The sequence below is a fragment of the Brassica oleracea genome, chromosome C6, assembly GCF_000695525.1.
Source record: "Brassica oleracea var. oleracea cultivar TO1000 chromosome C6, BOL, whole genome shotgun sequence".
NCBI classification, from domain to species: domain Eukaryota; kingdom Viridiplantae; phylum Streptophyta; class Magnoliopsida; order Brassicales; family Brassicaceae; genus Brassica; species Brassica oleracea.
The window spans coordinates 6281290-6294794 of record NC_027753.1 but is presented as its reverse complement, the minus strand read 5'-3'; the positions used below and the strand labels follow the sequence as shown (position 1 = coordinate 6294794).

Genomic DNA, 13505 nt, shown 5'->3' with positions numbered 1-13505 from the left:
ACAAGATTCAGATTCAAGTTTTAAAACAATCATAATCATAGCTCTAGGCGATCAATCAAATACTCAAGTTTCAAATCAAAATTAAAAACCAATTTTCCAAAATTAGGGTTTTAGGGGATTTCGAAAACTTTGATCTTTGATCAAGGGGATTTGATTTGAGATTCAAAAACCTTTAAGGGTCTGATTTTAATTGATCAATGGATCAATCTCGAATTATGGTTTAGGAGATCGGACTTATTCGAGCTCCGATTTACTCTTTAGGATTTGATCTATTTTTCCTATGGCTTTCATCTTTAGAGTTCTGATTTTAGGGTTTCAATCTTTACAAAACAACCAGGTTCGATTCATGTTCTCAGAATTTAGGATTAACTTTGTTTTGCAGGTTGTAGAAACCGGACCTCCAAGGTGAACGGATGAACCTCGGACGCGAGCTGCGACACGGACGCGAGCTGTCTTCTTCCTATCTGGTCTCGAGCTGGTTGATTGGGAACTCAAGCTGGCTGTGATGCGAACTGGAAACTGAGGTTGTCTAGGATCAGGAACACCTTAGGGCTGGAGCTGATCGGATGCTGACGAGCTGGAACGCAATTAAGAACAATTTAGGGTTCTTCGGGATTAGGGTTCCAAAAGACCAAGACGGTGCCGCATATTGTTTATGTGGCTCGTCGTCTGGTTCCTCAGGGTTTGAGAGATAGATCGATTTTAAGTTGCGCCTGGATTAGGGTTTATGTGTGACGGTTTTTAAGTTAGGTTTTGTCTCAGGGTTTTGGAGTCTATCGTGTTGATAACGTGTTGTAAATAGAGAGTTTAGAGACTGAATATTTCTGTGTTATTATTAATGATCAAAGGGGTTCCTTTATATAAGGATTACAAGATGAAGATAAATGAAAAGTATCAAAAACCTAAACTCACTAGGATTAGGAAAACTATTAATAAATAATAATGGAAAGATTACATCTATTAGGAAAAGGAAAGGATTTTCTTTTCTCCAAGCTTTGTTGCCGCATTTCTCTCTTTCCTGAAGTCGGCTCTCTCTCTCCTTTCTCTAGGCTTCGGCCATTTCTCCATCTTCTAGGTATTGGACCGGTCTCGGTCCGAGCGTGGTTAATGGTAATTCATTCCATGATTTATAACACTACATAGTTTGTTATTACAAATCACTTTGTTCTAATTTATTGGTGCTCGCCGTTGCTGTTGAAGATATTGTAGTGCCACTTTACAGTTTGTTAATATCATATCATAACTCGAGTTGAAAACATTATAAGGTGATATTTTGACATACTTGTTAAGATATTATTGAAAATAGAAGTTCAATGTACATCGCAAGTGATCGAACCGGAGAAGATAACTATTGAGACAATAACTTAGGTAAAGAACAGTATTGCTGGTTTCTAAATGTCGAGCATTTTTTGGATGGGTTGGTTAGGTTTGACAACACATTTGTATAGAGTGATGATCTTCTCTAAAGAGATGCTAATCTGAAATGTTATTTAGTGGATCACTGATGATGGTTTGGCAGTGTTTTGAAACCTGACCCGGACCCGCGGTTGAACCGGTAAACCCGACAACCCTGAAAAAATCCGGTTTGGGTTTTGTGAAAAACCCAATATTTAGAAACCCGCAAAAACCCACAAAAACCCAGAACACGATACCGGTTGAACCACTGGTTGAACCAATAAATAACTTTTACTTCATTTTTAATTTTTAATTATGTTTTTAGATTATGTTTTATATTCTAAATTTCTAATTAAGAAGTGATATACCGAAAAAAAAAGTTAGGTTTTTACTTTTCAGTTTTATATTTGTGATTTTTAGATTTTAATGAAGATTTCACTATGCCACTTGAAGAAAATAAAAGTGAACAATGGTAGAGAGAACCAAAACTAGTTGATGTGATTTGGTGCTAGTTTATATCAGTTATTGATAATTTTTTATAATGATTTTTTATTTTTGGTTTATTTTGTATTTGAAATTTAATTTATTATTCACATTAAACATTTAAATATTTATAAATTTTATGTCTTGATTTTTTTAGATGTCATAACTCTTACCTTGTTAGACAAAATTATAAATAGTCTAAACTATTTTTTGATATTTTGTATATCAAATGAAAATAAAAATATAGAAATTAAAGTTAAGTATTTTCTAAATGTTATTAAACATAAAAATATACACATCCAAACTATTATTTTATGTTTATAGAAACATTTAGAAAATATTAAACTTTAGTTTTTATATTTTTATTTACATAGCTGATATATTATTATATAATAAAATTAATTCATTTATTAATCCGCGGTCGACCCAGTGATCCAGCGATCCGGTAAGTCGTCTGGTTCAGTGTCCGGATCGTGTTTAAAAACATTGCTTCTAACCTTATTTATAAAATAATTATATTTTTATTGTACTAATTAAATCTCATATCATTCATTTTAAAAAGTAGCTCTAGTTAAGACGAGCTAATAGTCAATGGTGCTAAAAGTCTTAAAGCAGTAGACCGTTTGGTATGATCATTACTTTCTTAAGTTGATTTTCATAATAGAGAGATTATAGTAGGAAAGATTAATTAGTAGGGTCAGTTGTGGAAATAAAAAGATATTTAAAAATAGTGTCCTTTTCTTTGCCGTAGTTTAGTTTCGCCTTGTGTCTGAACCACACGCGAAACACCAGAGAAAGAAAGAACAGAGACAGTTTCTTGGCCGGAAAAAAATAAATTAATACTTCCGCCAATGTCGTCTCGCCGGAGAGTTCTTCTGAAAGTCATCATCCTCGGAGATAGCGGGTCATTTTACTCATCTCTTCGATTTCTATTTGATGTGATTTATTTCTCCATTGATAAGAGATTTGTTTGATGTTTTATTTTCTATTTTTTTTTGTTCAGGGTTGGGAAGACATCGTTGATGAATCAGTACGTTTCTGAAAACACAGATCTATATATTTGAGTATTAAACATGTTTTGATTTTTAATATGGAATTCGATTGTGGTTGATTGAATTTTATGGTTAGGTTTGTGAATCGCAAATTTAGCAATCAGTATAAAGCTACGATTGGAGCAGATTTCTTGACTAAAGAGGTTCAGATTGATGACAGGATCTTCACTTTACAGGTTTCATCTTTACTTTTGTCTGAATGAATTAAAATATTATTAGTTTGTTCAAAAAAAAAAAAAGAATTAAACATTAGTTTTAGTATTTCTTTTCTTTTACTTTTCATTTATGATTTATGATTCTTCTTGGAATATTCTTATTGGATCTCCCTAATTTACTGTGACTTTTTAATGTTCTGGAATATTCTTATTGGATCACCTCTTGCATTACAATGTGGATTTGTAAGACTATAATAAAGTTCTGTTCATAATACAGATATGGGATACGGCTGGGCAAGAAAGGTTCCAAAGTTTGGGAGTTGCCTTTTACAGAGGAGCTGATTGTTGTGTTCTTGTAAACGATGTCAATGTTATGAAATCTTTTGAGAATCTTAATAACTGGAGGGAAGAGTTCTTGATTCAGGTCTCTTAACTCACTCCATCTGCCCATATCATTCTACTATTTGGATCCCTAGTATTTTTTTTCGCTGTTATAAAATCAAAAATCGTTTCAATGTTTAGGCTAGCCCATCAGATCCTGACAACTTCCCGTTTGTTGTGTTGGGGAACAAGACCGATGTTGATGGTGGCAAGAGCCGAGTGGTCAGACGCTTTGTTTCTTCTTTGTCCTTTTGTTTCATTTAGATTACTTGAGAGTTTGGTTTAATGCTCAAGTCTCTCATATATCTCAAATTGTGTCAGGTTTCTGAGAAGAAAGCAAAGGCATGGTGTGCATCTAAAGGAAACATTCCTTACTTTGAGACATCTGCCAAAGAAGGATTCAATGTTGATGCGGCTTTCGAATGCATAACCAAAAATGCATTCAAGAATGAACCTGAAGAAGAACCGTAAGTAACACACATCTGTTAAATTTGCATTGCCACTAGTTGTTGTAGTCTTAACATCTTTCCTCTGAATAAACTCGCAGGTACATGCCTGACACTATTGATGTTGCTGGAGGTCAGCAACAAAGATCAACAGGGTGTGAATGCTAATCAACCAAAACGTTTCTTCTTGCAGAGAGAGAGGGTACTAATATTTTGATTTCTATGGCAAATTTTATTTTGTACCACACAATATCAAGTGTAATGTCATTTCATTGAAACGAACCTTTTTCCCAGTTCCACATAATATTAAAAAAAAACATGTAATGTGACATTGTGATCTCTCTCTCGCTGTCTCTTCTTATGTCTACATATCCTCAAAACTTAACTACAATTCATCCTTAGCAGAACCACCTCTTGGTTTCAACTCTTCGTTGATGAAAACAGCCATGTCCTTGGCGCTCAATTTAGTTGACAGCTTTAACTGTAAAACCAAGCAGGTTAAGATTAAAACAAAAAGTAATGAAGTCGAAAGGGGGCTGAGCTAGTTATCAAAAAGGTTATTATTACCGGTTCCTCCTTTTCACCGGATTTGTAGAGTAATATTGTCGGATAATCATTAACCTGTCATCAACAGACCAGTAAGATTAGCTCATGTTTCAGCAAAATAGCCAGTCTTTGTTGCATGTAAAGATTTGATTCACCTGTAGTTTAGCATGCTCATTTGTAGACGCATCAATTCTTGCGAAAACAAGATTCTCAAAGCCTTTGAAATGCTTAGCCAACTTTACGACCTGTTTGCTCATTGCCTCGCAGTTCACACACCATGGTGTATGTACCTGTTTTCAGTTTCCCCCACAAAAGATCTTTCAGTTAATAGAAACTATGGTTTATGACAGAAAGGTCTTTATGGGTCTACTTACCTCAAGAAGAACATTCTCTTGACTGTTTAATACCAACTCATCAAAAGTCTTTCCTACCACAGTCACTATGCTTGCGTTTTCCTGCGGTTCTCATAGGGTTATTTAAACTTGGCTGGTTTATTGTCTCAAATATATCCATCAAAGAGGAGTATAATTTCCATTACTCACATTATCTGGAACTGGCTCTGACCTATAGTACTGCGGTATAGTTCCATCAGCAAGTCCTGAACAAAATTTCTAATTTGCAAATCCAATACAGATCACTTGAATCAGTTGCTATATGAGTATTTGAAAATGAAAAGACATAAAAAGACTAAAGAAAAAAGATGTACTTCAATATTGCTTGGTGATGGATCTGACTCGAGCAAATACTTGGAGTTGAGTTTGTTATCGAAAGCAGCAACCTGTTTAAGAAAACAATAGATTAATCCCACAGTGGCTTGTAGCTTTCTTATCAGTAGATAACAAAGTGTCAATCACGCAGAACAAGTATAAGAAACTTACAACAGTTTTGTTCGCATGCTCTATTCCGAACAAGGTCAAGAATGGCATGGCAAGGTTCTCATTTGTTATATCAATATATATAAACATAAGCTGCAAGGAAAATAACAATAAACGTTAAGAGAGAAGCTAAAGAACTAAAAAATATCTGGTCTTTAAGACTCAGCATCAGAAATACCTTCGATTTAAACTTGCTTGCAAAATCTTCAAGAGGCTGAGCCATATTCTGAAAGTCATCAGCCTTGGCAAAGATCATAACCTAACCAAGGAAGACAGGAAAACAGAACTAAGATTACGCGAGCACATAAAGATAGAACCGAAACTGGTAACAGGTACACACTGAAATGAAAAATTCTTCAAACCTGAAGCTTGACAGGACTGGAGTAAACCCAAGCAGTATTGCTTTCACTCAATTTTGTAATCAACGGAAACTTGTTCTTGCCTAGAAACTCTAATATCTTCTCCATATTGTAAGATCCCTCTGCATAAACCACATAAGACTTGTCACCCATAATTTCGATAACACATCACAACAAAACCATCTTAACAAAAGATCAAACATAATAACAAGAAAGGTCTTCAACAATCAGCAGCAAGCTTACCATATGCAGTGTACCTTTCAGCTTCAGTTTTCACCATCCCAATAAACACATTACTTGTCTTGAGCTCAGGAAACAGAAGCTTGGCAACTTCGCTATCACTTGTTTCCACAAACTGGATCTCATCGTCAGATTTTGCAGCTTTCATGAACTCGTTATATTCAGAACCCTAAGCAAACAAACAAACAAACGAAATCAGCAACTTACATTCCGAAACAAGCCTACATAATTGCGCATTCTAGTGATATCCAAATACCTCAAACTTGTTGAAGAGACCAACAACGAAAGTGTGATACTTTTTCAGAAATCTCTGAGCTTCATCAACTGTATTAACTGTAACGATGGGTGCACCAGTCTTCTTCTGCACCCAGATGACTATCTCCTCTCTGAACAATAACAACACAAATCTCTCAGAGATACCATTAAATTCAAACATCATATCTCTCAAAAATACCATTTAATCTCTACAAGCCAAACTTAAAGAAGAAACTTACGCTGAGAATCCACCGGTGTAAGCCTGAGAAGAGCCGTTAACGAAGAGAAGAAGAGTAGGGAACCCCTTGATCTCCATCTCCGACGCGACCTTCCCATACCTATCTCCGTCGATCTTCGCCATCACAACCGGACTCCCGATCTCCTTCAACGCCGTCGCGGCCTCCGAGAACTTCGGCATCAGATCAGCGCTGCGCGCGCACCAAGGCGCGTAGCCTAGAACCATCACGAACTCGTTCCCGCCGATCACTCGCCTCGCGTTGTCGCCGCTGAGCTCCAGCACGATCCTCTGCGCCTTGCTCACGGTTTCGGCTTCGGATTGCTGGTGGTGAGGAGGAAGATCTTGCTGCAGCTGCTCGTCTACCGCAAGGAGCTGCTCGAGATCGTCGGATTCTTCGTCGGATCCGGGTTGGTTTGGTTCGGCGTCGGGTGATGAGTAGGCGGAGGTGATTAGGGAAGTGAGGAGTAAGAGGAGGATGAAGGTGAAGAGAGAGGATTGGGGTTTTGGATTAATCGACATTGTTCTTCGTCGGAGTGAGATTGATCGGAGAAGAGAAGCGAGATTGGTAGTCAAATGAGAAAGAAGAAAGACTAAAATCTCACCGGGATTTACGGCGGGAGGTATCAGTCCATGGGCCCTGAATTTTCTTAATGGGCCTTTTCATACCAACGGGCAACGGCCACACACCGACACTTTGCGAGGAACCTTATGCTTGGATGTTCTTCGGTTTTATTTTGTCTTAGATAATTTTTAGAGAATTCTGCTACGACGGACCTAAAATTTTTTTTATCGCAAATATGGACCTCAAAAATAAAAAAATTAAAACAGATTTTAATATTTTATCAAAATAAATAAATATACACTTATATCCCTAAGATTAATTAATCTAGACATTAGGGTTTAGAGTTAAAAGTTTAAAATTTAGAGTTTAGAGTTTAGAGTTTAGGGTTTAGAGCCGAGTAATAGGGTTTTGGGTTTAGGGTTTCAATTTTTTTATAAAAAAAAAATTAAAATTTTCAAAATAAAAAATGCTACTTTGGTTATTTTAGTTTTTGAGATTTATCTTTGTGATAAAAACTTTAAAAGGTTTATTTAAGAGAATTGTCCTAATTTTTACTCCGAATATTCAATAAATTTTGTACTTTAGCTGGATATATGATTCACTCTTTAGATATAAAATAACATTTTACTAGGCGTTTAGTCCGCACATGCAGACATAATTTTTTTTACGAATATTTATTTATTCAAATCAAACCAACATGAAGAATTATTATTTATGTTTTCAAAAAATTAAATCAAACATCAAATTATTTATATTTGATAAAAAAATTCATTCAAAACATTTAAATATTTAAAATATTTTAGAAAATATCTTTATGCAGGGATGTTTTCGACGGTGGTGTCATTTAAAAAAAATGTTTTTAGTTGATTAATATTTTATTATAAATTATTCTATATCTTAATTTAAAAAATTTATAATAGAAAAAAATATTATGTCAAGATACCAACAGTATGTACTTGATTTTATATCTAATTAGGGTCGGTCCGCCTTACGGGCGGAATACATATTCGGAAACAATCGAAATAGTTTGAGTAAATAATTATTTTGATTTTTATTAGTTAAAAATATAAATAGTAGATAAATTATGTCCTTGTTTTTCTTTTTTTAAGTCTGTATTTTGATAATTAGTTAGGTTTTATTTTTTCCTTGGGATGACATTACATCAGTTCTTGTTGAGATTTCACGATGTTGTACTATAATTTATTGAAGGAGAGTACCCTTTTTTATTATTGCTAGTGTAGTGATATAACCAAACTAAACCAGATTTTTCCGTTAAAAATATTTTAATTTTAATTTATATGCATATATTTAACAAACTCAAAATACAAATGCAATATTAACTCATCTGTTTATATACAAAGAGAATTTGAATTGTAATATTATTTTAAAGCTAGATCTAGTTTGAATCCAAAATAAATACCAAACCGAACAAAATCTAATATGGCATCAATTAATCAGAGTGGAAGCTAAAAATAATAATAAATGTTTTAGCACTTTATTTCAGTTTATCTATCAAATTGATAAAACCAAAAATCATTAGATCCTAGTAAAAAACTGAAAATAATGCTAGATGATTAATGTTTTAAAGTTTACGTGTTAACATGAGGGATAGGTAATTGTCTCTCTAAGAAGAGACTAAATTATATTTTAGTGTTATAGATCGATTGGTTGTGTTTTTATTAACAGTTAGCTAAATCTTGTATTAAATATAAATATATATTATTTTATAAATATAATTTATTTAAAATTATGGAATTTTGTATAATAAAATGTTTAAAATGTTATTATACCATACATCTAGGCTAAATTTAAATTTTATAAAAGTTATAGTTGTATAACTAAATTTATTAGTTATGTTATTTTAAATAAATTATGATGTATTCTAGGGTTCTGATTTGAGAATAATGTCACTTATGTATTATTTTTAAATTGATGGTCATGTTTTTAGGCGTCTAGTAAAGTTTTTTTTCCAGTTAAATTGATCTGTGAATGCATTATTGAGTTTGTTTTGTCTAATATCCATATTTTATATTAATGAACTTTAGTTATTGGGTTATTAGTGGACTTTAACTTGATTGGATACATAAAAATTAAACGAAAGGTTAACTGAACTAAAAAGAAAAAAATGTATTTTTATTGTTTCTCTCTCAACCGACTAAACCTAATTTTCTTCTTTCTTTCACTATCTCATCCAGCTCGTATTCTTTTTTCACCACCTCACCTTCGTCTTCACCTCCTCACCGCATCTTCTTCATCACCTAATCTCCCTTTTCATCTCATCCATCTTCTTCGTTTAACCACCTCACCTTCTTCTTTACCACCTGACCCCATCTTCTTCTTCACCACCTAATCTCCCTTTTCATCTGATTATGCTTCGTCGTTCACTTTCCTCTTCTCTGTTTTACTTGATAAATTAGGATTTGATTCACAGTTCATCAACATAAAGTGACAGCATTTTATCTGCTTGGTTCAATTATATAGATATTTCTCAGTCTGAAAAAAAAAACAGAAACAGTTTAATTTAATCGATTTTTTCCAGATTTACCTAAATCGCAGGTTTAGATGTAATCTTTTGGAGTTTTTGACGGAAAAAAGTTTGTTTAGATTTTAAAAAAAAATATTTGGATTACAGACGTAGTCTGTCTCAGTTTTTCTGGTTGGAGAAAAGGGAGGATGGTGGACATGGGCTCAGAAAATAATTTCCAATAACTCATTTAATAAAAGCGGAAACCCACTCGTGAAGTCCAAAAACACAAATTAAAAAGATGAAAAAACAGAGTTGGACACGTGTCACACTGAGAAGAATTGACTTAGTAACGTGAATTCACCAGGAGAGAAAAACATTTCTTTATTATATAAAATGGAGGATGGTGAACTCGGGCTCATAAAATAATTTCCAATAACTCATTTAATAAAAACGGAAGCTCACTCGTAAAGCCCAAAAAAACAAATTAAAAAGATGAAAAAACAGAGTTGGACACGTGTCACACTGAGAGGAATTGACCTAGTGACATGGATTCACCAGGAGAAGAGAGAAACATCTTCTCTATTAAAAGAGATCCCTAAATAGCTAATCCCTAATTTTTATTCACATGTACAGCAGTATGTACTTGTAATTAATTATGCACCTCTCCATCGTTATCCATTAAAGGCCTAAGACAAAAGGACATGGAAACACGTAAAATAGAACGCATATTACTCGAAATGAGTCATTTACACCTTTAAAATAAATTATTTTCTTACTGTCTTTTCTTCTTTTAACCTACCGAAAATATCAGCTTTGTCGCCTTTTTAAAACAGCTTCGTCATTTTCAACTTTTTGACTAAATTAAAAACAAATTCCTGAGTTCAAACATTAAAGAACACAAACGAGTACTTTTGTGTTCGTGCCATTGTGTTTTCTCTTTTGGTTATCATCTAAGATCCCGTGAGGAAGCATCGTCTCAAACCCAGTCGAGAAACGACAAACGATAAAGGTTGGGCACATTTTCCAAGAATTTTCCCAATGCTTAAATAGGAGTACACATTTTTTTTTCTTTTCTAAATTATATAAGGAGAAGTAGACACATTTTACCTCCGTATGGGCTTTTCTTGAATTTGTGTCTTTTTGGTTTCTATAAAGATTTGGTTGTCTGTCTTTTCCCTCTGCTGATTATCTGAAAAACGTTTTTTGAGAGAGAAAGAGAGAAAGCTTGAGAAGATGTTGGAAGGAAAAGCAATGGTGGAAGATTCAGACATGCCAGTGAAGATGCAGGTTCAAGCCATGGCTTTGGCTTCTCAAGCTCTTGATCTCTTTGATGTCGTTGACTGTAAATCCATTGCTGGCCACATCAAGAAGGTTCCATTTTCTTCACTTCTATTTCTATCTCATCAAACTCTTACATACATACATTTTTTACTCCTAATTACATTGTCACCATAAATCAATTTGTAGTGGTGGTCCCATGGTTAGAATCTTCACTCTCAAATGACTCCAGTCCTAGTTTGATAATTTGTAGTGGTCTTATGGTTAAGATCTTGATGGGCTATAAAAATATTTTAGATAACTCAAATGGATATTTTTATTGCATTAGCATCATCATCATCATCATCATCATCATCATCATCATCTATAATTCATTGGATGATTTTATTTTTTGTAATGAATTCAGGAGTTTGATAAGAGATATGGGAGTGGATGGCAATGTGTGGTGGGATCAAATTTTGGATGTTTCTTCACACATTCTAAAGGGACTTTCATCTATTTTCAATTGGAGACACTTAAGTTCCTAATTTTCAAAGGCGCTTCTACTCCTTAATAAAACAAATCCTGAGCCAATGTCATATATTTTTCTATGAAAGAAAAGCTTTAAGAGCCTATCAAGATCTTTTCTCTTCTGTTGCTCTTTATAGCTTTGTTTGAATCCAGGTCTGTAAATAGACCCAAGATGGGAAATTGATTTTAATGAAGTTGCGGAGAATTTTGTTTCCAGGTTTTATCATGTGTTTGTGTGATCAACAAAAGTTTACATGGAAAAAAATAGAGAGTTATATGTGAGCTTTTTCTGCAAGGAAATCCGTTCGATTATTAAAAATTCGATGAATAAAAGACAATGAAAACATAGTAAACAAGGAACAAAGATGTCTTAATTTGTCTAATTCCAAAGCCAAAGTTCTTTTTCTATGGGATTCGGTTTTAAGTTTAACCTTTCTTATTGGATCTAACATTTTGAGCATATTAAACCATCTTCATTGTTAAAGGATTGTATTCCACTAGGAGTTTGAAGTGATTTATATTGAAACGATAAATTTATCGTTATTAAATGTGAATTTTATAAAATATTTTAAAATTTAATATTATGGAATTTACCAGTTCATAAAATATTCTGAAATCTACTTTTATTGAAAAAATTGATTGTAAATTTTAGAGTGGTTCAGGTTTTTTAAAACTTTAATTTGAGTAGATTCACTACAAGAAAACATGACCTTAACGACTACAGTATTAGTAGCTAGTTGGTCGCAATGGGCATTACGACCAATTAACTTCAAAAATCGATTGGTCGTTAAAAGCTAGTCGTAATTAATTATTAGAGGCACACTGGTCGTAATATTATGACTAGACATATTAGTCATAAATCAGATGTAACTTTATGACACAAACAGTTGGTCGTAAGTTAATCGTAAATACATTAGTCGTAAAGGTGACATACATTTACGTCTCATATATTAGTCGTACACTGGTCGTAACTTTACGACCAATTTACCTCTAATGTCGATGTTTATTAGTCGTAAGGTAACGACCACTTTATATCGACTTTAGATGTTCATTGTTCGTAAATTTGACCAATTTTATTTATTTATTTTCGAATTTTGTATTTATTTACAAATTTTATATATTAATTAAAATCAAATATTTAAATTTAGTTTGATTTAATTTTTTAAAATTTGATAAAATTAAAAGAAAATATCTAGCATCCGTAAACATAATAATATCCGTAATATAAAACATTCGAAATATAAATTAATCAAAACCGAAAAAACTAAGAATTAAGGTTTAATTCGTCGAAGAAGTCAGAACTATGCTCATTCGCACGTCGCTCTAAATCCACCTGCTCTTCCGGAGTGGGGTCGGGGATAAAAGTCGGATGTAGAGTCTTCCACCCAGAGGCAAGAGCCGTGTTTAGGTTTGGGTTTGACTCTATCATCAGATCGAACATATTTGCCATAACCGTAAATTTGTCCCTGTGGTCGGCTATGACTCGGTTGGCAGCTGTCAAATCCCTCCGGAGAGAAGAATCTTCTTCCATTCTTGCAGCGTGTTCAGCTCTCGCCCTTGGGACATCGTTCACAGTCCCGATCCCGACCATACGTCCCCTTTTCTTCGGGACAATCTTCAATTAATAAATAGATATTAATTAGTACATATTTAAAACTAAGTTAAAGAATAAAAATGTATATAAACATATATTTAAAAGATCAAATATTTTACCTGCTCAAAAATTTTGTCATGTTCGATGGTGGACAGCTGGACCGGTGCACCTTCCGGATTTTGTTGCGACAACTGAGTCTGGACCTCCTGGATCCAGCCTCAACATTGTTGCAGATCCTTTCTGCTTGAGGATGCGAAAAGGTGTCATCAGAATGCTGGTGTGTCGTCTTGTAAACTCGGGCCAGAGATGGTGGTGCTCCTTCTTGGGCAGCCTATATTAAAAAAAAAATTAATTAAACTCACGCATTCAATAAATACTTAATTAATATATATTTAATAAAAATTAAGAAAGACCGAAGACTTACAATTTGTAGTGCCCTCCCAGCGTGTGGAAACTGTCCTGAAGCATGAGGTATTGGCAGGTTACCATCATCATTGTGAGAGACAAGGTTTCACTTCTTAGATTTAGGTTAGGTCAAGAGAGATGAATGAGAATCGTGGGCTGAATCCCGTAAATAAACTTGAAGAATGAATATGATTTTATTGATGAGTTGAAAGATGATGAATACAAAGGAATGTATCTTGAGATGATTGCTAAAGAATACGTAAT

The 13505-nt window shown here is 33.8% G+C and overlaps 3 protein-coding genes across 3 annotated transcripts; 2 read left to right on the top strand and 1 right to left on the bottom strand.

Annotated features, from left to right (window-relative positions):
- The first annotated feature begins 2616 nt into the window (after positions 1 to 2616).
- LOC106300864 (ras-related protein RABG3d-like) lies at positions 2617 to 4253 on the top strand. Its single transcript, XM_013737121.1, has 7 exons — positions 2617 to 2782; positions 2882 to 2908; positions 3007 to 3106; positions 3363 to 3509; positions 3608 to 3688; positions 3788 to 3933; positions 4014 to 4253. The coding sequence occupies exons 1-7, from the start codon at positions 2730 to 2732 to the stop codon at positions 4078 to 4080; spliced, it is 621 nt and encodes a 206-aa protein (XP_013592575.1). The 5' UTR covers positions 2617 to 2729; the 3' UTR covers positions 4081 to 4253.
- On the bottom strand, positions 4163 to 6988 carry LOC106300863 (protein disulfide isomerase-like 1-5). Its single transcript, XM_013737120.1, has 12 exons — positions 6427 to 6988; positions 6189 to 6318; positions 5936 to 6101; positions 5696 to 5814; positions 5512 to 5592; positions 5337 to 5426; positions 5165 to 5236; positions 5001 to 5069; positions 4833 to 4913; positions 4614 to 4748; positions 4480 to 4533; positions 4163 to 4393 (listed from the first exon to the last, which is right to left on the bottom strand). The coding sequence occupies exons 1-12, from the start codon at positions 6942 to 6944 to the stop codon at positions 4298 to 4300; spliced, it is 1611 nt and encodes a 536-aa protein (XP_013592574.1). The 5' UTR covers positions 6945 to 6988; the 3' UTR covers positions 4163 to 4297.
- Positions 6989 to 10308: 3320 nt separating this feature from the next.
- On the top strand, positions 10309 to 11456 carry LOC106300741 (dynein light chain LC6, flagellar outer arm-like). Its single transcript, XM_013736949.1, has 3 exons — positions 10309 to 10463; positions 10671 to 10825; positions 11139 to 11456. Exons 2-3 carry the CDS (start codon positions 10688 to 10690, stop codon positions 11283 to 11285), a joined length of 285 nt encoding a protein of 94 aa, XP_013592403.1. The 5' UTR covers positions 10309 to 10463; positions 10671 to 10687; the 3' UTR covers positions 11286 to 11456.
- The last annotated feature ends 2049 nt before the right edge of the window (positions 11457 to 13505 follow it).

Excerpts from the sequence above, each read along its gene's own strand:
- LOC106300864 (XM_013737121.1), top strand. The coding sequence starts at position 2,730 with ATGTCGTCTCGCCGGAGAGTTCTTCTGAAAGTCATCATCCTCGGAGAT. Across the intron at positions 2,783-2,881 it reads ATCATCCTCGGAGATAGCGG|GGTTGGGAAGACATCGTTGA; the intron begins GTCATTTTACTC and ends TTTTTTGTTCAG. Across the intron at positions 3,510-3,607 it reads GGGAAGAGTTCTTGATTCAG|GCTAGCCCATCAGATCCTGA; the intron begins GTCTCTTAACTC and ends TTCAATGTTTAG.
- LOC106300863 (XM_013737120.1), bottom strand. The coding sequence starts at position 6,944 with ATGTCGATTAATCCAAAACCCCAATCCTCTCTCTTCACCTTCATCCTC. Across the intron at positions 5,815-5,935 it reads TGAAAGGTACACTGCATATG|AGGGATCTTACAATATGGAG; the intron begins GTAAGCTTGCTG and ends TGGTTTATGCAG. Across the intron at positions 4,749-4,832 it reads AAGAGAATGTTCTTCTTGAG|GTACATACACCATGGTGTGT; the intron begins GTAAGTAGACCC and ends AACTGAAAACAG.
- LOC106300741 (XM_013736949.1), top strand. The coding sequence starts at position 10,688 with ATGTTGGAAGGAAAAGCAATGGTGGAAGATTCAGACATGCCAGTGAAG. Across the intron at positions 10,826-11,138 it reads TTGCTGGCCACATCAAGAAG|GAGTTTGATAAGAGATATGG; the intron begins GTTCCATTTTCT and ends TAATGAATTCAG.